This window comes from Nomascus leucogenys, chromosome 12 (genome assembly GCF_006542625.1).
Source record: "Nomascus leucogenys isolate Asia chromosome 12, Asia_NLE_v1, whole genome shotgun sequence".
NCBI lineage: Eukaryota > Metazoa > Chordata > Mammalia > Primates > Hylobatidae > Nomascus > Nomascus leucogenys.
This window is the reverse complement of record NC_044392.1, coordinates 62172915-62197773: the sequence shown is the minus strand read 5'-3', so window position 1 is coordinate 62197773 and position 24859 is coordinate 62172915. Positions and strand designations below refer to the sequence as shown.

Genomic DNA, 24859 nt, shown 5'->3' with positions numbered 1-24859 from the left:
AATTGAGGCAGCTGAGTCTTATTATGGCAACCATTTATTTACCTAAAAAAAATATATTAAGGGAAAAGAATAGCAGCAAATTACTAGACAACCTGAAAAAACAGAATATATAATCATAAAAGTTTAAAAAGTGAAAGTCTCCACTAAAGTCCAATTTATAATATATACTGCAGAAACTTATAGCTGACCATTTATATTCAATTCTTACGAGAAAAGCAAGTAAGAAAAAAACTAGGACACACTATTAACTTCTTATTCCCTAAAATAGCTTCACTGAAAAAAACGTTTGGTTAAAACCACTGGTTAAGAAGCAGATGTTTCCCTGCTGACTTAAGCCTAGCTGCCCATGCAAGGCTTCAAAAAATGTCTTCACCTACAACAATGTAGAGGCAGAAGGAGCAGAGGCTATGGCGGTCTTCCTAATGACACTTCCAAGTCACATAAATGGGGTATATTTCTGGGATGGACTGCCAACAAGTTACTGAAAGAGATATAAAAACTCCAAAAACCTGGCATATAAACAGGCCCATGCCCTCACGTGTTTTATTATGATATAAAAGCAAATCTTAACTAAAGTTATCCTGAGACTAACAGATCTCAATCACATCCTCCATACTAACATTACCTGATTTGTGAAAGACCAGGTAAGTTTTCAAGCTAGTTTTCCATAAAGATTTGTAATGATGCATAACATGTATAAAGCATTCCTTCCAGTAAATAAGAAGCCCCACCCGAACTCAGTAATTAAGATTTTTCAATTAGAGGAAGTGACAAACAATTTGAAGCACCTTTATTACCATAAATTTGTTGTCAAAAATGTGCTGGTATGTGCTGTGCAACAGAATGAGGTTAATTCTGTTTAGAATCATATTTACTAAATAATTTTTAACAACAATTTTTATCTTACCTGAGTGTGAAAATTTGAAATCGTGGTTGTTTCAATATCTTTCTTGCCCAGAATTTCCATTTTCACTGGAGTGTTGGGGAAATTAAAAGCAAAGTAGTCCAAGAAGTCTGGGAGATAAGCAGCTGCTCCATGCACTATTGCTAAAGCATAGTAAGCAGCATTTTTCTCATTTTCACTGAATGTCAAAGCAAGAAACTCCTCAGAAAATCTCTCCATCTCCATTGGAGACAAAAATGAGAGTTCATCCATGTAAGCATGAAGGACAAGAGCACCACCATTGGACTGGTGTTCCTCATGAATAAAGTTGCTAAATTTAGTACCTGTTTTTAAGAAATTTCTACGAATAGAATGTTCCTGGTGAGTCATAAAAGGTGTTTGTACTCCCTGGGGTACCCGATATTCTTGCATACCCAAATTTAATCGGCACAGCTGTTCATCTTTCAGATACCTGAAGGACTCCTTATTAAGTCCTGAAGTGCTATTTATTTGTCCTTGGGTGAGAATTTCTTTACTGATGCGGGTCAGGCCAGCACAGACGGTTTGTACTTCCTTATTGTACATTTTAAGGCGTCTTCCTCGCATGTCTTCTCGGTGTTTCTTTTTCTTTTTCTTCTTTATTTTCTTCAAGACAAAATCATCGGCTCTCTGGGTTTTACCATTTTCATCGGGTGTTTCTGGCCATAATAATTAAAAAGAAGTTAGTTGCTAGGACTAGTGTCAACATACAAGCTTCTTAAGGTACTTGATCTCATTAAATAGCCTATCCTCAATTGCTCTGAATTTGCTATTACAACTTACGTGTTTAGAAAACAAATGAGACAGAGATCTTAAAATATAATAATATTCTGGAATGAAGAAAAGAATAAAATTGAAGGTATCCATTTTTCAAAGTAGTATATTACTGATAATGGAGAAAAATCGGAAATAATTCACACATCCAAAAAACAGAGAATGGTTAAATAAATCATGATATAGCAATGGTATGAAACATTATACGATAGCTAAATATGATGATTCTGAAATCTATGTAACAACATAGATCCTTTTGTTCAGTTATCATCATAAAATTTAAATTTAAGCTAGGCATATTTTGCTGTCAGCCTATGAATTACTATGATACATACAGGCAAATCAACAAAGGCAAAGTAAGCCATGAGATACCATTTTTTTCCTAACAAGTTGGCAAAGTTTGCGGTTTCTGGTCATTCTCAACTACTGCTGCTGAAGTATAAACTGGTACAACTTCCTGAAGGGCAATTTCATGATACGTGTCAAAAGTCTTAAAAAATATTTCTAATCCTCAGACCCAGAAATTCCACTTCCAAGTAAAAGTTATCTAAGAAAATAATTGAAGATTATATAAAGATATCCATGATAGTATTATTTAAAACAACACAACAGGGAATGCTCTAAATGTCTAATAACAGGGGACTGATTAAACTCTGGTAGTTACATATTATAAAATACTACCTAGCCATTACAAATTATGTTATAGATGAAAAAACTGACATAAAAATTAGAAGGTTACAAAATGCTTAGATTGTCATTCTTTCAGAAAGCCTTTTCTTCCCCACCCAATCTGGATAGCTACTCATGCTACGGGCTCCCTTAAGCTTTGCATCCCCATCTCAGCACTTATACTCTGTGTTATTAACATTACAATTTACACCCTCCCCTAGACTGTCAGCAATCTAAGTTCAGGGATGTATATCTTACCTTTCTCTCCTAAGCACTTAACACATGTACATTCTGATCCCGTTTTTATATAAACATTCATTCATCCAAACATTTAAGTACCTACTAAGGGCTAGGTATACTTCTGAGCACTAGGACCATAGTGCTGACTAGGACATACACAATCCCCAATCTCTTGGTTCTTTTTCTCCCCGCTTTTTGAGTAGTACGGAGTCTCGATATGTTGCCCAGGCAGGTCTCAAACTCCTGGGCTCAAGCTATACTCCTGCCTCTACCTCCCTAAGTGCTGGGATTACAGGTGTGAGCCATGGTGCCTGGCATCTCTTGGGTCTTATGATCTAATTGTACAAGAAAAAGAAAGTACCAGATAGTGATAAGTGGGATGCATTAAGTTTGGGGGAAGCTCTTTTGGGGAGGTAACATTGAGAGTGATTCCTAAAGAATAAGACAAGCCAGGCATGTAAAGGTCTAGGAGAAAATATTCCCAGAAAGAAGGACCTGAAGAGATGAAAAAGTCTGTATGATCTATAGATGCTTTATACACACACACACACACACACACACACACACACACACACACACACACACAGAAAAATATCTGGAGAAATGTATACCAAGCTATTAATGGTAGTTATCTATTGGTGGTAGAATTCTAAATGTCTAGCTTCTTTTCTGCTTATCTGTATTTTCTAATTTTCTACAATAAACATATTACTTTTAAAATTTAAAAACTTATTTTTAAGTTTTAAAGGATTATCATGGATTGGTAAGCCCAAGATGGAATGGCATCTTTTGTTTACTAGTTGGAAAATACACCTAGCAGGAAACTTTCAGGATTAAATACCAGGTACAGTCCTGATGAACTTTCAAGTTTGGTCTAGTATTTACTGTATAGAATTTACCCACCAAACAGTCATTTTTTCTAACATAGTTGAAGTAATTTGGAGTTAAGACAAATATTCCAATTAATCCTATTATTACATCTAGAAAAACAAGTTCAACAAATTTTAGAGTTAAGAATTTACTTGGTACAATATGTAAAGATATGACAGTTCCAGTACTCTGTATAAAATCACTTCAAGTCAATTAGCTACTACAAAGGTTACGAAACCTTCTAAAGAAAATACTTACAAAAGCAAGTCAAAGACTACTAATGCCAAATAACTTTCATTGTATTTAATATTTCCTTCTAAGAACAATAAAATTAAAACCCTTTATTTGCAAATATCAGTTGTAATTAAACTGTGATAAGATACCAAAATTTACATATAATCAGAATACTGCTAACCTGGCAAGAGAAAAAGTCATCTTTTATTCTATATACAACTAAATATTTGAGATATTTGAGAATTAAACACTTAGTAATAGTCATTTATACTTCTTACCAAATAAAATTCATCTGCATACTTTCCTCAATATCAAATCAGTAATTTAGGCAATTCTCCCAAGCAACTAAATGTTAATGCCATTCAATATAAAGGTTAGACCAATTTAAAAATAGTCATCTAATTACCCTCTTCCATTAATGTTTTAGCAATTTCAAAGGAAAACAAGAAAAGAAAATATCTCCAAATAGATCTTGTTATTTTAAGCTTCGGAAGAGGTATTTGGTATGCAGAAAATGAATTGCGACCTAGATCTGCCACTGAAATTAGCACCAAGAAAGAACTGCGTTGACTGTAACACATTTTCTATATTACTATCAACTTTCCAGTGATATTTCTAACATGGCCAAGTCTCTGTGGGTTTCACTTACACGGGTTTCACAAAATTCACTTATATGAATACCATTCAATTAGTCCAACATGGCCCATCTCAAAAAAACAACAAAAACAAAAACAAAAAAAGAGAAAACCACTGTATAAAGAAAAGAACCTTACATTGTAATCTCATAAATCAACATGACAAAAATTTTAAATATGAAGTAAATTTCAATCTATCTTCTCACTAATCCTGTTTTTCAATTTTTTTTTTGAGATGGAGTCTCTCTCTGTTGCCCAGCGTGGAGTGCAGTGGCATGATCTCGGCTCACTCCAGCCTCTCTCTGCCAGGTTCCAGAGAGTCTCCTGCCTCAGCTTTCTGAGTAGCTGGGATCACAGGCATGTACCACCACACCCGGCTAATTTTTTGTATTTTTAGTAGAGACAGGGTTTCACCATGTTGGCCAGGCTGGTCTCAAACTCCTGACCTCAAGTGATCCACCCGCCTCAGCCTCCCAAAGTGCTGGGATTACAAGCGTGAGCCATCACGCCCAGCCTCAGCTTTTGACTTTTATTTAACTTAGGCTAAGATACAGAAAGCTTGACTTATTTTACAGAGAAATTTATGACTACCCATTTCATACTGACTAACAAACCTCCATGAGTAAACAAAATTTATTATTGAATTACCGTGGTGGCAACTAATTGAGAATGGCATATTTATAAACAAGTTATTAAATGTTATTATCAAACGCTGGCCACTACTGATTTATGAGAAAAATAACAATTGTCCTGCCTTGAATTTAAAACGTTAGTTGAAAGTCAGGGTCGAAAGTCTTCTTCACAACTTTTCTATTTCTGGTTTTAGCTTTCCAACAGAGAATCTATTCAGCACATTTTTAGTATTTCCCCATAGTGCAAAAGCTAAAATTTATTGACTACAGTTCTTTATAGAAAAAGAGCCAACCTACACTATACCTGTGATTAAGAAAAGCTTTCACATATCCAACTGTGTGATTAAATATAAAGAGAAATACGTATTTCTACAGAGGAAGATACAAACATTCACTTAAGAAACAAATTGCTGGCTGTCTTTAAAAAGGTCATTATTAATACATGACATTATTAATAAGATCCTCATATGTGCTAATACTACCAATATTATCAATTATTGTCATCTGATTTCACACAATTGAAAGTTTTCATTAATGCAAAAAAACAGCTTTCCACATTATTAAGTTCTTTTTTTTTTTTTTTTTGAATACGGTTTTACTGTCACCCAGGCTGGAGGGCAGTGGTGCAGTCTCGGCTCACTGCAACCTCTGCCTCCCAAGTTCAAGCGATTCTCCCACCTCAGCCTCCCAAGTAGCTGGGACTGCAGGTGCACATCACCATGCCCAGCTAATTCTTGTATTTTTTGGTAGAGACAGGGTTTCACTATGTTGGCCAGGCTGGTCTCAAACTCCTGACCTCAAATGATCTATCCGCCTCAGCCTCCCAAAGTGCTGGGATTACAGGCATAAGCCACCAGGCCCAGCCTACAAAACTTCAGGTCTTAACAGCAATTCTTATACTCGAATTATGGCTTAGAAGTTGGGAAAAAAAAAAAGTAGTATCTTCAGTTCGTAAAAATCATGGTAGATGAACAAAAGCAAAACAAGTGTAATTGCTTACATCTTATTATTCGTGAGTTTTTAAAGGACTAAAGTTGTTTTCTGAAAATAAATTATTTTCAGTCTTCTTGAGAGTTCTTCCAGTTCTATATAAATACCTGACTAAAAAGGAAAAACAAAAAACTACTCATTTTAAAAGACAAACATTTGTGAATCATTGTATGTTTTTAACACTGCCTTACTTTACCCACCATCTCTCTACATTATGGTGTTTTAAGAGCACTGTCTACGTTTAAATCCCTATTCTATAACTTTCTAGTATACTTTCTAGAAGTATAACTTTTTTTCCCTAAGCCTTTACTTTTTTGTTTGCTTGTTTTTTTAGAACAGTTTCAGGTTCCTAGAACTATAACCACACCTGGCTCCCACAAATGCATAGTCTGTCTCCCTGATTATCATCACCCCCAGCCAGAGTGGAATATTTGTTACAACTGATAAGTCTACACTGACACATCATTATCCGCCTGCCCGCAGTCCATGGTTTACATTCAGGTTCACTCTTGGTGTTGTACATTCTGTGGGTTTGGATAAATGTATGACATGTATCCACCATTAATTAAGTTGCATTCACTGTCCTATAAAATGCTCTGTGCTCTGCCTATTCATGCATCCCTCTCTAAAACCCCTAGCAACCACTGATCTTTTAACTTTCTTGATAGTTTTGCCTTTTCCAGAGTGTCACATAATTGGAATCATAAAATGTGCAGCCTTTTCAGAATGGCTTCTTTCACTTAGTAATATGCATTTAAGGTTCCTCCATGTCTTTTTATGGCTTGATAGCTCATTTCTTTTTAGCACTGAATAATATTGTACTGTCTGGATGTACCACAGTTTATCCATTTACCTATTGAAGGACATTTTGATTGCTTCCAAGTTTTGGCAATTATGAATAAACCTATTATAAACACCTATCTACAGGTTTTTGTGTGGACATAAATTTTCAGCTCCTCTGGGTAAATATCAAAGAGTATGACTGCTGGATTGTATAGTATGTTTAGTTTTGTTAAGAAACTGCCAAACTGTCTTCCAAAGTGGCTGTATCATTTTGTAATCCCAATAATAATGAATGAGATAGCATATCTTTTTGCAAGTTAATTCTTTGCACTGCTTCTCATTGGTAAAATTGGAGGAAAGAACAGTATCTCGTCATAAAATGTGTGCAGAGTAAATGAAAAATGCATGTAAAGTACTTATAATAGTCCTAGAACATAATAAATACTCAATACATCTTAACTACTATTATTGCCAAAGACAGTTGAATTCTAGAGGCAGTAGAGTGTACTATTTAAGATAAGAACAGGTGCTGTACAGTTAGAGAGACCTAAGTCAATGTCCCCGCTCTATTGTTTACTAAGGTCTCTGGGTAAGCTCATAAATCTCTTTAAATCTAAATTTTCTCATCTTAAAATGTTATAATAGGCCAGGTGCAGTGCCTCATGCCTGCAATCCCAGCACTTTGGGAGACTGAGGCAGGAAGACTGCTAGAGTCCAGGAATTCAAGACCAGCCTGAGCAACACAGCAGGACCCCATTTTTACAAAAATAAAAAATTAGCTGGGCTTAGTGGTGCATGCCTGTAGTCCTAGCTGCAGGAGTGAGCTAGGCTTAGCTACAGGCTGAGGTGGGAGGATCGCTTGAGCCCAGGAGTTTGAGGTTACAGTGAGCTATAATCACTTCACTACACTCCAGCCTGGGCAACCCTGTCTCAGAAAAAAAAAAAAAAAAAAAAAGTTATTAGTTCTAGAGTCTATCTCACAGAGTTATTTTAAGGATTAAATGAGACAATGACTATAAAGCCCTCATCATATGTGACACACAATAAGTCTCTTATCATCTTGATTATCAAGAGAAACACATAAGAAAGATCTCTGAAAGAGGAAAGAAAACTTATTTGCCAAGTGTCTAACAGGAACCATATATGTTATTTTATTTTAATCCTCAAACCAATGAAGTACGGAGAAAGAAACAGCCTGAAACAAGATATGTAATTTATATTAGGTCACAAAGCTAGTAGACGACAGCCAAGATTCAAACTTCTCACCTATCTGACTCCAAAACAAATTCTTCTAACATACTGCACCCTACATTCTCTTCCTTTCTGCCTCCACTATCAGACATCTCCCTGCAACACTCCCATTAGATGATCAACTAAGATTATCTGGTTACAATTACTGGACCTGAGGTAGCTTGGAAGAAAGGGAGTATTACTTCAACAAATATCTTACTTAGTGCCATTCCAAAATTTTTCGTGCCCTTAAAGGTGTTTTTGCCTCTCTCAGGGTGAGCAGGGAAAAATATTAGTCCCCACAGTTGTTGTTCTGATAAATAAGATTATCTGTTTATTTCAATTCCCTTATAATCCCGATAGTTCTCCATTTCTAACATCAAAAAGAAGTGTTTCTGGACTTAAAATCCCTGCTTTTTGACATGAGAGAAAATTTCCATTAAACGTCTGGCTCAGGAACACTTACACTCGGTGATAGCAGTTAGGCAAGTGGTCAAGAGTAAAAAAAAAAAAAAAAAAAATGAGAAAGGAAAGATGACTCACAAGAGCATACAAATGAGCAATCTGGTCATGTAATGACATCGGAGAAGACAGCCCATGGGGGCTGTCCTTCCTTTCTTTCCTTTTTAACAACATATTAAAATCATGAATTTACTAAGAATAATTAAAAAGAAGCATTACTTCTTTTCATGGTTTTTTAAGGAAGTATGTTTGTCTTGTTTTTTTTTTTTTTTGAAACGGTGTCTGACTCTGTCGACCGGGCTGGAATGCAAGTGGCGCAATCTCAGCTCGGTGCAACCTCCGCCTCCCGGGTTCAAGTGATTCTCCTGCCTCAGCCTCCCAAGTAGCCCAGCTAATTTTTTGTATTTTTCATAGAGACAGGGTTTCACCACGTTGACCAGGCTGGTGTCAAACTCCTGACCTCGTGATTTGCCCGCCTTGGCCTGGGATTACAGGCGTGAGCCACCGCGCCCGGCCTGTCTTATGTTTTTATGAGCAATAAGAGGGAGAGAAAAAATTTAAGATTTCAAAACACATAGGTAACTGCCAGTTTAGTTAGACTCAAGCCTATTGCCTATATGAAATAAAAACAACATTTAAATATCTCTTTGTTAAATAATCAACCCCAGTGTGCATAGCAGAAAGAGAGGTCAACTGGGCCATGAGGGAAAAAAACCGAGTTCTGTATTCAGCTCTATCACTAATTAAAAAATTTTAAGCATTTCACTTCACCTCTCTGAAAATCACTTTACTTTCTGTTTTAAAGATAAACAAGTTTACTGTAGCATTTACAGATTAAATTTTTGTTTCAACTGTTTATGAACAACTCCAAATGTCTGAGATTGTAATAATTTGTAATTAGTCTCCACATGAATTCAGATTAAACTGTTGAACTGCTGTGCAGGAAGAAACGTCTCTTAAGTGAACTCAAGGGTGGCAAACTTCTCTAAAGAGCCGAACAGCAGGCTTTGCAGGTCTTATGGTCTCTGTCTCAATTACTGTATTCTGCTACTGTAGGGCAAAAACTACCATAGACAATATATATGAATGAACAGAGCTATATTCCAATAAAGCTTTATTTCTGGACATAGTTTAAATTTCATATGATTTCCATGTGCTACAAGGTCGTTCCAACTATTTTAAATTGTAAAAACCACTGTTAGGCCAGGCGCAGTGGCTCATGCCTGTAATCCCAGCACTTGTGGGAGGCATATTGAGACCAGCCTGGCCAACATGGTGAAACCCCATCTCTACTAAAAATACAAAATTAGCTGGGCATGGTGGTGGGCGTCTGTAATCCCAGCTACTCAGGAGGTTGAGGCATAAGAATCCCATGAACCCAGGAGGTGGAGGTTGCACTGAGCTGAGATCGCACTACTGCACTCCAGCCTGGCACAGAGCAAGACTGTCTCACAAAAAAAAAAAAAAAGAAATCATTGTTACATTACAGGTTGTACTGATTTTTGAAAAAAGTGCAAAAGCAATTCAATGGAAGATTAAGCTTTTCAACAAAAAGGTGCTAGAGCAACTGGATATCCTTAGGCAAGAAGAAAAAAAATGGCGACCTAAACCTCACACCTGTACAAAATTAACTCAAGTGGATGACAAATTAAAATAACGAAAGTTAAAATTATAAAACTTTTAGAAGAAAACAAAGGAGAAAATCTTTGGGATCTAGGACTTGGTATGTTAGATATGATGCCAAAAACATGATCCATTAAAGAAAAAAAAAAGACTTAATAAATTGGATATCAATAAAATTTAAAACTTTTGCTCTGTGAAGTATCCCACTGAGAAGGTAGAAAGGACCAGGCACAGTGGCTCCTGTCTGTAATCCCAACAGTTTGGTAGGCCAAGGCAGGAGGATCACTTGAGCCCAGGAGTTTGAGACCAGCCTGGACAACATAGAGAGACCCTGCCTCTACCAAAAAAAAAAAAAAAAAAAAAAAAAAAAACATTAGCCAGGTGTGGTGGTGCACACATGTGGTCTCAGCTACTCAGGAGGTTGAGGTGGGAGGATCACTTGAGCCCAAAGGTTGACGCTAGAGTGAGCAGCCATGATCACATCACTGTGCTGCAGCCTGGGTAACAGAGTGAGACTCTCCCAAAAAAAAACAAAAACAAACAGGCTGGGCGTGGTGGCTCATGCCTATAATCCCAGCACTTTGGGAGACCAAGGCGGGCGGATCACCTGAGATCAGGAGTTCAAGACCAGCCTGACCAACATGGCGAAACCCCGTCTCTACTAAAAAATACAAAAATTAGCTGGGCATGGTGGCAGATGCCTGTATTCACAGCTACTCGGGAGGCTGACATAGGAGAATCGCCTGAACCCAGGAGGTGGAGGTTGCAGTGAGCCAGGATGGGCGACAAAGTGAGAATCCATCTCAAAAAAAAAAAAAAAAAAACAACCAAAATAACAAAAATAAAAACAAGCAAACAAAAAGGATGGAAAGACAAGCAACAGATTGGGAGAAAATATGTGCAAACCATACAAAGAAGCTGCACCTGTAATCTACAAAAAATTATCAAAACCCAACAATAAAAAATATACAATTCAAGGGCCAGGCGCAGTGGCTCACGCCTGAAATCCTGGCACTTTGGGAGGCTGAGGCGGGTGGATCACCTGAGGTCAGGAGTTCGAGAACAGCCTGGCCAAGACAGTGAAACCCTGTCTCTACTAAAAATATAAAAAAGTAGCTGGGCGTGGTGGCAGGCACCTGTAATCCCAGCGACTCGGGAGGCTGAGGCAGGAGAATCGCTTGAACCCGGGTGGCAGAGGTTGCAGTGAGCCGAGATCGCGCCATTGCTCTCCAGCCTGGGCAACAAGAGCAAAACTCTGCCTCAAAAAAAAAAAAAAAAATTATACACACACACACACACACAAAATTCAATTCGAAAATAGGCAAAAGGTATAAAGAGACATTTTACTGACCAGGATATATAGACAGCAAATGATGATATGAAAAGATGTATAATATCACTAGCCATTTGGGAAATTCAAATTAAGATCATGATGATATATCACCACACGTCTATTAAAATTGCTAAAATAAAAATAGTGGCAATACCAGATATTGGCAAGAATGTGGAGAAACTGGATTTCTCTTACATTGCTGACAGGAATGTAAAATGGTACTGACACTCCAGAAAACACTTTGGCAATATCTTAAAAAACAAACAAACAAAATAAATACATATAGTCATCCTTGGTATCCATGGAGGATTGGTTCCAGAGCCCCCCAGGGCACCAAAATTCAAGATGATCAAGTCCTTCATATAAAATGGCATAATAATTGCTTATAACCTATGCACATCCTCCCCTATATTTTAAATCATCTCCAGATTATTTATACCTAATACAATGTAAATGCTATATAAATAATTGTTATACTGTATTGTTTAGGGAACAGTGACAAGAAAAAAAAAGTCTGTACAAGTCCACTACAGACAATGTCTTTTTGAAAATATTTTCAGTCCCAGGTTGCCTGAATCCATTGATGGGGAACCCATGGATACAGAGGGCTAATTGTATTCACCATACAACCAAAGAAATGAAAAGTTACATGCACACAAAAACCTGAACACCAATTTTCATAGAAGCGTTATCTATAATAGCCAAAAACTAGAAATAATCAAAATGTCCTTTCTTATACGGGAATGATTCAATAGGTGAACCATGGTACATCCATACCATGGAATGCTATTCAGCAATGAAAAAGAGGGATGGATCTCAGGGACATCACGCTGAGTGAAAAAGGGCAATCTCCAAAGATCACATACTGTATGATTCAACTTATATAATAGTCTCAAAATGACAAAATTACAGAGATGAAAAACAGGTTAGTGGCTGCCAGGGGACAGGGATGGTAGAGAGACAGAGGGAGTGCCTAAAGTTGTAAAGGGTTTGTGGTGGTGGAATAGTTCTGTATCTTGATTGTAGTGGTGGTTACACTAATCTACATATGATAAAATAGCATATTACTACACATACATTGTACCAATGTCAATTTCCTGGTGTTGATATTATACAATAGTTATGTAAGATGTGGCCACCGAGGGAAACTGGTAAAAGGTAAGGACTTGACTATGTTTGCAATTTCCTGTGAATCATTAATTATCTCAAAAAAAAAACCAGTTAAAATAGTTTCCAAAAATATGAGGATAAGCGAAGAAGGAAGGACATAGCTTTGTAAGTAACAAGAATGTGCCCACTCTCCTTATTAATCTTAGAGTTGTTTTAAGGACCATGCATAATAAAATAATAAAGGCTGGTTTTAACTAAGTGCCTACTATGAGCCAGGCACTGTTGTTAAGTACTTTCACACAATGCCCTATTTAATCCATACCAGGTCCTTATAAATGAAATACCACAACCCCATTTTACAGACAGGAAAAGTGCAGTTGAGAGAGGGTAAAGCAATTTGTTCAGGTTCACACAGTAAGTGTTAGAGCCATGATTTAAACTCAGATTAATACCAGAGGCATGCCTCCTGCATACCACTGTAACAATAAAGATGTTCAGAGGACAAAAAAGGTATCAGTCAAACTATGTGCAAAAGCCTGGATTAAACAAAGTTAAACCAGTTTATTTTCTGTAGGGTTTTCAAAACTTTTAAAATGCCAGTTTGCCAATTCATGTTACATATGTAGAAGGCTACAGTATACAGTTTTTCTCAAATGTATTTGACCAAAAAATTCTTTTTCACCCAAAATATAGTTTGGGTATATAATCCAACAATTTCTCAACCAAAAGTTAAAATGTTTAAATGGACTTATCTTAACCCACTTTTCTTCACATGTTGGCAAACTACAGATATTTACAGTGGTGTTGTCCAATGTGGTAGCCACTAGCCCTATGTGACTATTATAAATTAATTAGAATTAAATAAAATCAAAATTTCAGTTCCTCAATCATGCCACATTTCAAGTCTGTTCAGGAACCACATATGGCTACCATATTGGTCAGCACAAATACAGAACATTTCCATCATCTGAGAAAGTTCTATCAGTCAGCATTAGGTCAGAAGTGTGTTTTTTAAAGAACATGGGGCCTGTGCAATCTTCAGAGAAACAGATTGTAAATTATTACACATGTTATTGCCACTATCCCCCATAAAACGGGGCCAGGTCAGAGATCCTCGATGATATAAAGCCACTGTAATGTCAAAGCACAGGGAAAAGGTAAACAAAGGAGTGGAAAAAATGAATAGCAGGAAGAGAAAGCAATATCATGAAGCTTGGAGATGAAGCTTGAAGCAAGATTCAGGAGTCTGGGTTCTACTCCCTGTTATGCCAATATTCATCTTTTTAAAAAATATTTAATTTTTTTGCACTTGGTGCGAATTAACTGTGATTTGATTAAACAGGCCTCTTTATTACTTTGGGCCTCAGTTTCCTTTTCTACAATACAAATTTAAGCCAGAGGATCACCAGATTCCCTCTAGTTCTGTACAGTTAAAACACACACACACACACACACACACGAAATGAGAAAGTAGGGAATAAAGGTAAAAATAAAAAGAGAGCAAGATCATTGCATATTGGTGGTGAAAACTGGCAGTCCAGTCATGTTGCCACAAGTTCTACTCACAAGGATAAGATTTGGATGCCACCAAATGAATAAAAATTTAATGCTATTCAATAAATACTTATTGAGCAATTATTTGCAACGAACTACACTATTCGGAAATAGCACCACCAAAAAAAATGATTAGCCTTAAGACTCAATACGTGGAAAGAATGCAAGACTCACAAAACTTTAGGTTGAAAGATTGGCTCATTAACATGTAATAACCTAACTGGCCCAGTACTAAGAAACGAGTATCTCAAATATTCCTGAGGAAAAACAACTAGCAAATTATATAAAATAATATATAAAGTACAAACATACGGCATAATCAAAAGCATCACATTTCTTCCACAAAGAATAGAAATAAATGCTACAGGTACTTGGGAACAGAAAGACACCAGTTTTGGCCAATCTACTTTTTCTAGAACCCACGTTTAATTGGATACTCTGACATTTTCTAGTAAAATATTCTTGAGGTCTATTGGAATTAACAGATTCACAAAGTGTGCTAGACAGAATCAAATGCAACTGAAATTCCGGCCTCTTACTACCTACTGCACAAATTCCCACTTTTCAGAGGTATTGTTGGTCCTATTTCCTAGTATCAAAGGGTAAAGAAAACCTTCCACATGCCTATTCTAAGAATTTAAATAGCTAATATGAAAACTTTAAAATGATTTTTACCTCTAGATTAAAAAGAACCAATATAAACTGCGTCTGATATTTTACCTTGCAGAAGCTAAGTCAACCAGTGAGTCCTGTAACCTTTATATGAATTCCCTCCTGAAAGACTGGAACCATACCCCTGACTGTTCTGGAGCAAGGGAGAGCAGATACTAAAGCTCTCCAGCAAGCAAAACAAGGAGAAGGGATTTTAGCAACATGCCTTTTCTTTGGAAAGGCATTTTTTTAGTACCCCACCTACTAATCTAACGCGGCGCGGAAACCTTGCAGAATTTGAAAACAAATGCTGAGAGGCTCCGGGGGACTGGTAAAGGGATTAGCAACTGACAGCTCGGCCTCGGAGCAAGAAGCCTCAAGTAGTTAGATCAAACCGTGTCAACGATCTGAAATCCAGGGTCCAGCCCGGTGAGCTTAGGGAAGTACAGCAGCAGGAGGTAAGCAGAGGTTTGGCGTCTTTCAGTCCTAAAGATGCGGGATATCGGAACTGAGAGAGACCTAGAACCCAAGCCGGGCAGCTTGCCTGCTCTCACCTCTCTTGGGGGCTTTGATCAGAGGCACCCCTCCAGTCCTCTCGCCGTTTTCCTGCTTGTCCTTGTGCTTGAGATCGGTTCCGCAGGAGCTGGGATCACCATCGGAGCCGCGGTGGTGATGGTGCTTGTGCCGCTCCTTGTGGCCCTTATGCTTGGGCCCGGCCGCGCTCACCGTCAGAGGCGAGAAGGTGAAGAGGGCCGAGGTGCTTGGGGCCGGGAGAGGGGCAGCGACAGCGGGCCCGGCGGGTGCCAGCGAAGGTGGCGGCGGAGGCGGCAGGAGAAGAGGCTCAACAGGGCCTGGGACAGTTGGGGCTGCATTCGTTGGCGGCAGCGGCCCAGGATGTTGGCGGCTGCGCCGCCGCCGGTGAGGGGGAGCGAGAGGGGGCTCCTGGCTTGGCCGCCCCCGCTTCTCCTGAGACCCCCCACTGCTAGATCGGCGCTGCCGTTTCACTCCCCGCGGGGAGACCCCAGCATGAGGTTTCTCCTTCCCCTCTTTGTCCGGCTCCTCCTGCGCCGCCACCGCCCGTACTACGCGCACCGCTCCGACCTGCGCAGCCATTTCACCCACAAACACACATTTAAATGGCCCGACCGCCCCCCCGTCCGCGCATCGCGCAAGCGCCGCCCGCGCACTGCCCGCTGGGCATTGGAGTCTCTCCTCCGCCCTCCACTTGTCGGCCGTTCTTCGTCCAGAGATGAACATGCCGGAAGCGGCCGTTCCCAGCTTTTCTCCTCAGGCCTCTCCAACCGAGCTTCTATTGTAAAGCACCCTGTGCCGCGCAAAGCGTCATGGGAGCTGTAGTTCCGCCGCGCCCCGCGCCGCGTCCCCGGCTCCGAGTGGAGGAGCGGAAAGGGAGCGTGCGCGAAGTCACGCTTCTGGCTGCGACGCAACCGCCGCTGGGCGGTGAGTTGCCGCCAACCGCCCTAACGGCCGAAACAATGTTAATGGCTTTCAGAGTCTGGCGGTGCGTTCCCATTATAATCTTCCTGTGACCCTTCCTCATTTTACACGGAGGAGGTGGTCTCCACAGTGACTTTTAAATTTAATATTTCTCTCATAACCTTTGTGAGGTAAAAGAATCTTCATCCTTTTAACTTTGATGAAATGAAGGTGAAAAGAGGATTTAGTAATATGTAAAATAAGGGTGGTTTTGCTGTAAAAATATGATAGGGCCGCAATTCAGAAATGTTTTCAAGCATCTGGGGCATTGCTATGGTTACAACTACAGGCCTACGAAGTCAGGTGCGAGAACTGCTTGGAGTCCTGGTGAGGACGGCCCCTCCTCGCCATCGGGCCACATCCCCTCTAATGCCTGGAAAGGTCCAGCATTTATTTTGAATATATCCCTACAGCTGCGAAAAATTGTAGATGAAAAACCATGTTTAAGATTTTTTACAAGTTTTTTTTTTTCAAATCTTAAGGTTGCATAAATTTGAAAAGTGTGCCTACCAGGGAACACACAAAAATCATCACTGTTGACTACGGATAGTTGTTGCTCAGAAATTCATTTAGAATTTCATCCTCGCTTTAGCTTTTACCTGGGGTTCTTTTAAGTATTTATTTAGAGACGGGCGGGGCGGGGCGGGGCTCGGTGTCTCAGGCCGGTAATCCCAGAGCTTTGGGAGGACGAGGCGTGAGGATCGCATGAGGCCAGGAGTTCCAGATCAGCCTGGGTAACATAGTGAGACTCTGTCCCTACAAAAATATTTTTTAAATTATCTGGGTGTCGTGGCACGCGCCTGTAGTCCCAGGTACTCGTGAGGCTAAGGTGGGAGGAGTGGTCGCACCACTGCACTCTGGCCTGGGTGACAGATCCAGACCCTGACTCTTAAAAAAAAGAGACAAGGTCTCGCTCTGTTGGCCAGGCTGGCCCCCAACTCCTGGTCTCAAGGAATGAGTAGCTGGGTCTACAGATGCACTCATGGCGCCCCAAGTAACTCATGGTTACCTAGGATTCTTTTAATATGTTTCTTGATAAAGACATTTGGAAGTAATTGATTACAATGATATATACTCAGCAGATAAAATTACTGTGGTTTGATTTCACTAGTTTCTGGAGAAGTATTACCTAAACACTACTGCAATGAAGTCAGTTTAAAAACAAAAAAGTTTATTGAGTATCTATTGGATACATTGTACTACAAGAGACAGATAATAATACTTCATTCAATTTGCCCTTATTGGGCTTCCGAATGAAAAATACTGAAGAACAAATGATGTTTAAACAATACTACATGTTTCTAAAAGTTATAAATAAAGTTATTTAAATAAAAATATTTTTAATGCATTAGGTGTTAGGTGGATTCTTTGTAAAAACAATTACCTGCCAATTTATTTACTACATAAAATTAGAGTTGAAATAGATTTTCTTATGGCAGATCCATATTCATATAGAAATTCATTTTAAACTAGTATTTCTGATTGGTTAGATAAAAATTGCACATGATCTGAAAGATCTTGTATAAACATATACAATTTATATCTTTTGCTACCAAAAGATAGCTATTATATTTCATTGATTACTTTTCTAGAATTGGTAATTTAATGACTTTGGTTAAAACTTATCAGGAATGCAGTTGAACTCCTTGTTGTTATATTCAAATAATTGTCATTATTTGCACATTTTATTCTAATAAATATAATTTCTCATTTTCTTAATATTCCAGTTTTCCACAACATTTGGGAAGATTTACAAGGTATACTCCATTTAGGCAAAAATAACTCTCAGGGAATAGTCATTGTCAAGAGCAGTTTGTATTGCAACCCACAAGGTAAGTTTTTTTTTTTTAACTTTTTATAGTACATTCTGGCAATGTAGAAATTAGTTGAGACCCAAATCTTACAAACGTTTTGAAGTTTATGTTTATGTAAAAAAGTAAAAGAAAATAAAAATAACTGGCAAAAATGAAAAGTAAATCCATTCTAAAAGTGTTTCTCATATAGCATTCTCTACATAAGCTTAAGTGACAAACTTTTATTTGCAGTTTTCAACTCAATGTAAATAATATGAAAATGCAAAACTGGCACTTATTGGCATTTTGCTTTTCTTTTAAAAGCTATTAACACATTAGCATATCTTCATATTTGCTATTATGCATATAGAGCACTTATTTTAGCTAGCAGTATTCTAGTAGTTTTATTTGCAGGTGTACTTGCAGCCCATATTATAAATCTGGAGTTTTATTAAATATTCCAAGTTGGTGGTGGATTCCTTGGTCCTTTGGGTTTTGAAAAACGGTTTGCAAAACCTGGGAACAAAAATAAAGTTGAATGAAAAGAAAGATGTTTTAAGTATAGAAATGAATACTTGGATTTTAGAGTATATTATAATATATGCAAATACATGGTCTATTTTAAAGGTTAGGCAGCATCTTGACCAGTTTAGTAATAGATTATAAAGGGATTATAGTAATCTAAAGCTTAAATGATAACAGAATACTAATAACACTTTAAATTTGAAGAGCTTACAAATTTAATAATGGTAATAATAGAATGTAGGACCCTGGTTATATATAGCCTTTGATAATTTACTATATAATATCATTTGTCTATGACTTTTTCTCATCCACTCCATCCCATTAAATGAAGTCAGGAAATTTTAATTTCACAAAAATATAGCACCGTTACTTATAACATTATTGTATTACATCTAGTTATATCTCTGTGTCGGTCCAGAAATCCTTCAATTTAGTAAGAGATTATGTTTGAAAATCTTGGAAAAAATAAAAAATCCTGAAAAACTAAGTAGGTAAGTAATCATTATTATTTATCTTTCTTCTTCAAACTTGTACCCTCTACCCCACCCCAAAGAAGGAGGATGAGAAAATTTTTCACAACTAATGAAGGCTATTTCTGGATGCTTTCAAAAGATGTGCAGGTTGATGATATTGGTTCTTTGTCATTTCAGCAACATATGACTTTATGACTTTTCTTTTTGATGGTAGTGTCTTTTTGTTTGTTTGTTTTTTGTCTGAGACGGAGTCTTGCTCTGTCGCCCAGGCTGGAGTGCAGTGGCGTGATCTCGGCCCACTGAAACCTCCGCCTCCCGGGTTCAATCGATTCTCCTGCCTCAGCCTCCCGAGTAGCTGGGATTACAGGCGCCAGCCAACATGCCTGGGTAATTTTTGTATTTTTAGTAGAGATGGGATTTCACCCTGTTGGAAAGGCTGGTCTCAAACTACTGACCTCAAGTGATCCACCCGCCTTGGCCTCCCAAAGTGCGGGGATTACAGGTGTGAGCCACTGAGCCAGGCCTAATGGCAGTGTATTTTTAAGTTATCTTACACTTAGCAACTTTAGGGACTTAAAGTGAGAAATGAAATGTTTGAAGTATAGGGGAATAATAAAATGAAAAACTCAAAGATATACCTAAACCTTTAATTTCATCATCATACAAATTGTATTATCTACCTTAAAAAACTGATGTAAGGATCAAATGAGATATTTGTGTAAAAAGCGAATGGGGCAGGGTGCAGTGGCTCATGCCTTTGAGTAATCCCACACTTTGGGAGGCCAAGGCAGGTGGATCGCTTGAGCCCAAGAGTTCAAGACCAGCCCGGGCAACGTAGTGAAACCTTGTCTCTACAAAAAAACACAAAAAAATTAGCCGGGCATGGTGGCTTGCACCTCTGGTCCCAGATACTCAGGAGGCTGAGGTGGGCAAATCATTTGAGCCCAGGGAGGTCAAGGCTGCAGAGGGAAAAAAAAAAAAAGAATTTAAAAAACAAAAAAAACACACCATCCAGCACAATGCCTGGCACATAGTAAGTACTCAAATGTTGCTCAGGCCAGTCATGGTGGCTCAAACCTATAATCCCAGCACTTTTGGAGGTGAGTATAGAGGATAGCTTGAGGTCAGGAATTCAAGCATATGGTAACTACTCAAATGTTGCTTAAATTTCAACCCAGAAGCCAGGTGTGGTGGCTCACACCTGTAATCCCAGCACTTTGGGAGGCCAAGGTGAGTGGATCACCTGAGGTCAGGAGTTCAAGACCAGCGTGGCTAACATGATGAAACCCTGTCTCTACTAAAAATACAAAAATTAGCTGGGCATGGTGGCAGGTGCCTGTAATGCCACCTACTGGGGAGGCTGAGGCAGGAGAATCGCTTGAACCCAGGAGGCCGAGGTTACAGTGAGCTGAGATCGTGCCACTGCACTCCAGCCTGGGTGACAGAGCGAGACCCCATCTCAATTTAAAAAAAAAAAATTACCAACCTAGAAAACTATGCCAGAACTGGAAAAGAAGGAGAGTAGGGAAGGGGAAAGAAGATTCAAGAAAAAAAAGCACATTCAAATTTGTTAATGGTGATGATAAAAAAAAATTGGTGGAGGGGACACACAGCCTAGTTGATGTACATTTTACTCTTCCGAGTGGTAAGAAAGAAGATGGAAGGAATACTTTTGGTTAAATAGTTTCACACACAATGGTCAGAATCATCCTGTCAGTACAGATCACTTGATTGTAACCCAAGGGGACTAGGAATAGAGATAAGGACATATGTTAGTACTGAGTACCTAAAATTTTAGGAATACATGTATATATTCGATCTCTTTCACTGGTCAATTCTCAGTAGTTTACAACAGTTTCGTGCTACCTTTTTTTGCATGTGGGCCAATTCAGGGAAAATAAACCTGAATCACAAATTTTTTCATTCAGATGTAAGTACTTTTTTGAGTAACATGCACTTAAATTGATATTGCCTAAAAAAAGTAAATGCTGATTTTTGGGGTTTTTTTTTCCAAGACAGAGTCTTGCACTGTTGCCCAGGCTAGAGTGCAGTGGTATGATCATGGCCCACTGCAGCCTCAACCTCCTGGGCTCAAGTGATCCTCCCACCTCAGCCTCCTGAGTAGCTGGGACTACAGGCACATGCCACCATGCCTGGCTAGTTTAAAAAAAAAAAACATTCTTTTGTAGAGATAGATTCTCACTGTGTTGCTTAGGCTGGTCTCAAACTCCTGGCCTCAAGCAATCCTCCCTCCTCAGCCTCCCAAAGTGCTGGAATTACAGGCATGAAAATGCTGCTTTTTAAGTAGGCAAAATTTTCAAATCTAGGCATATTTGAGAGGAAGCAACATGGAGGCAGCTCTCTAATATTTTATCCTCATATTAGATTATGTAGACTGTTGTTAAGCCAGGTAGGCCTAGAGTTACTCAAGTTGTATCACTGATTTAGAGTAAAGAAGAAAGCAGAGAACATTTATGTTCTGGGTAAAGTTGGGAGCTTTTTTCTTTTTCTTTTTTCCTTTTTTTTTTTTAAATGAGATGGTCTCGCTATGTTGCCCAGACTGGTCTTCAACTCCTGGGCTCAAGGGACCCTCCCACCTCAACCTCCCAAAGTGCTGGGATTATAGGCATGAACCACCATGCCTGGCTTGCTTTTTTCATAGTTTTTACAATATTCTGTGTGAATGTTTTAGCTAAATGATTTCATTTAAATCATAACTTATTTTTTAAATTATAACTTTTTTTTTTTGAGATGGAGTCTCACCCTGTCACCAGGATGGAGTGCAGTGGCGCAATCTCAGCTCACTGCAACCTCCAACTCCCTGGTTCAAGCTATTCTCCTGCCTCTGCCTCCCGAGTAGCTGGGATTAGAGGCATGCACCACCATGCCCAGCTAATTTTTGTATTTTTAGTAGAGACAGGGTTTCACCATGTTGGCCAAGATGGTCTCTATCTCCTGACCTCATGATCTGCCCGCCTCAGCCTCCGAAAGTGCTGGGATTACAGATGTGAGCCACCCCTCCCAGCCTAAATTATAACTTCTTAAACCTTAGAGTTAATGAAATCCAAACAAAATTTTATGGCAAAAAAAGACAGATCCAGAGATTTTAGTTAAACATTTTGTGAAGATGACACAGGGACTCTTAGGCGTGGCAGAGATTGCTCCCCATCCACCAATATCTTCTTTGCTTCTTCCTCAAATAGAATTGTATGTAGGCAATTTTGTCTGTCTGCCCAGCAATATTACATTTCCCAGTCTCTTTTGCAATTTAGTTATAGCACATGTCTAAGTTCTGAGACATGAGAATATGAGCTGATACGATCTGGCCATTTCCAGGCCAGTGCCTTTGAAGATCAGAAGAGTAAGAAGAGGAAGCCGCACCTCCACTTTTTCCTCTTTTCTTGCCACCTACAGTCTGCATGTGGCAGCAACCTAATTTTGATTGTGTAAGTAAGGACAATACCATTAAGTGGCAGTTCTCAAAGTGTGATTCAGGGACTCCTGGAGGCCTCACACTCTTTCAGGGGGGTTGGTTAATAATAATTTTTAGTAGTAATAGCCTACCACTAATTGCTATTCTTACAAAAAATTATACCTGATACTACTTTAAATAGTACATAAATATGTATCACATAGAATAATAGAATGCTTAGAAGCATATAAAATTATTGTTTTAAGTTTATAGCTTATACTTAGGAGCAATTGGGTAAGCAAACCTTAAAACCGTCAGAACTGTGCTTCATTTCCTACTATTGAATTAGTTATATAAGATTAAATAGTGGCAACTGCTATTTTTTATCATACTTCTATGTTTTTTATAAATTTGCTTTAGATATGAAACAGAATATCACAGCATCTCAATTTCTTCATTTAGATAGTCATATTTATTTACTATATGCCAACACAATAATTTGGTTACCTAGCTTTATTTTCCACATATACTAGATAATTTAGTTCTGTGTGAGATGTTAAGAAGTAGTTAAGGTTAAAAATAAAAAGATAAATTGCATGGAAAAGAATATAAACATAAGGACCTATACATGCAACCTAAAATCATATTTAAAGTTGTATCAGTTATACTGTAAATGAGTAATTTAGGTAATTTTTTTAACTCTTCAGTAAAATAACACACATACCAAAATTCAGAAATGAGCTGGAGTTATTTGACTGAACAGATTCTGCAGGCTTGTTTGGTGGGCAAGAATTACAGATACCTAGAATCAAAAGAAAAAAATATAAGGGAAAGACTACAGACAGACTCAGATGACTGTTGATCAGATCACATATAATTGTTAAGAGTAATTAATAATCCCAAATAAACATATCACTGTCAAATGTTAACAAAATGTAGGTGCTTACACAAATGGGTTGACACTATAATATTCTCATTTGTATTTCTGGTTTTTTCTTAAAAGGTTTCTTTTCTTTGCAAACAGATTGTGTAGTAAAGCCCAACACTAAAGAAAATTGCTAAAGAAATAAGATCCAATATATCATGAATCAGCATTTTTTTTTTTTTAATTCACATTTTGGCTTTGGACTTCGTATTACTTTTTCCTCTGACCACTCTTAGTACATTTTTACATCATTTGTTCTCCACAATAATTCATCCATGACAAGTCTTTTATTTGTATTATATAATCCTCTACCCTGGAATCTCTTTTTTTATTCCACTTTCCAGCCTGATTTTTTTCTAATTATAAGCGATTCTAATTTAGGCCCATAACCGGGCACGGTGACTCACACCTGTAATCCCATTACTTTGGGAGGCTGAGGCAGGCAGATAACTTGAGGCCAGGAGTACGAGACCAGCCTGTCCAACATGATGAAACCCCATCTCTACTAAAAATACAAAAAAAATTAGCGAGGCGTGGTGTTGCACATCTGTAATCTCAGCTACTTGGGAGGCTGAGGCACAAAAATTGATCCAACCTGGGTGGCAGAGGGATGAGGTGAGCCCAGATTGTGCCACTGCACTCCAGACTGGGTGACAGAGCAAGACCCTGTCTCAAAAAAAACATAATAATAATTATTATTATTTAGGCCAATAATCTCCCAGAAGCATTGTTATGCTGCTTTGTTTTGCTATTTTAGTTACTTATAGGTATAAGTTAACTTATAAGTTACTTATAGGTCATATGTGTGCATTGATATATTCATATATCAGTTTCTGCAGTTTTGAAAACAGTCCCTTAAAAACTTTATCCACATTTTGCACATTCTCTATCTTGGCAATGGAAAAAGATAATTTCACCTTTGTATAAACTTTCTAACAAATTGCATATAAATGGGAAGATATTGGCAAGTATTTTTGTGTTGTTTTCAACATTTTCAGAATGCACTGTGTGAACTGCATATGTGTGTTTGCACATGCATACCTAATACTAGGATTCTAGAAACACCTTCCTTTTCGAGGAGGTACCTGAGTATGAATCACTAGAACACATACTGAATTTCAATCAGATCTAATTAAAATACATATTTATTTTATACTTACTATATTAATATAGTAAGTATAATATTATACTATATTAATATAGTAAGTATAATTATACTTAATATATTAAAATACTTAATATAAAGTATAAGTATAAAATACTATTCATATTTAAATACTATGTGCTAAGCATTGCTCTAGGCACTGAAGATAGAGACATGAATAGAAAGTAGTAAAGGTGAGGAAGTTCAGGAGATATCAGTAATCTCTATACTGCATAGGAGCTGAAAGTTATATACATCCTTCAGAAAGAAAACAAAATTGTCTCAAAGGAGAATATTGTTTTTTTACAAAGGAGGCACAGATTCCACACATATATGTCAGAGGAAACTGCTATTTTGTTATTTTGGCTCATCATGGATTTT

The 24859-nt window shown here is 38.1% G+C and overlaps 2 protein-coding genes across 6 annotated transcripts in view; both read right to left on the bottom strand.

Moving 5' to 3' along the window:
* RSBN1 (round spermatid basic protein 1) overlaps positions 1–16033 on the bottom strand; it is a 51596-nt gene extending 35563 nt beyond the window's left edge. Inside the window, exons 1-2 of the mRNA XM_003268002.3 lie at positions 15267–16033; positions 908–1581 (exon numbers count right to left, since the gene is read on the bottom strand). Of these exons, the coding sequence (XP_003268050.1) occupies positions 908–1581; positions 15267–15969 (1377 nt within the window). The 5' untranslated portion in view covers positions 15970–16033. The remainder of the gene's footprint in view (positions 1–907; positions 1582–15266) is intronic.
* A 1323-nt stretch (positions 16034–17356) lies between these two features.
* PTPN22 (protein tyrosine phosphatase non-receptor type 22) overlaps positions 17357–24859 on the bottom strand; it is a 59140-nt gene continuing 51637 nt past the window's right edge. For 4 of the 5 annotated variants that reach the window (XM_003268001.2, XM_003268000.2, XM_004089981.1 and 1 more), the window contains 2 exons: positions 23134–23211; positions 17357–18515 (listed from right to left, as the gene is read on the bottom strand). In XM_003268001.2, coding sequence (XP_003268049.1) covers positions 18451–18515; positions 23134–23211 — 143 coding nt within the window. In that variant the 3' untranslated portion in view covers positions 17357–18450. Of the gene's footprint in view, positions 18516–23082; positions 23212–24859 lie in introns of those variants that run through there. The other variant, XM_012500487.2, reaches the window with a different exon arrangement.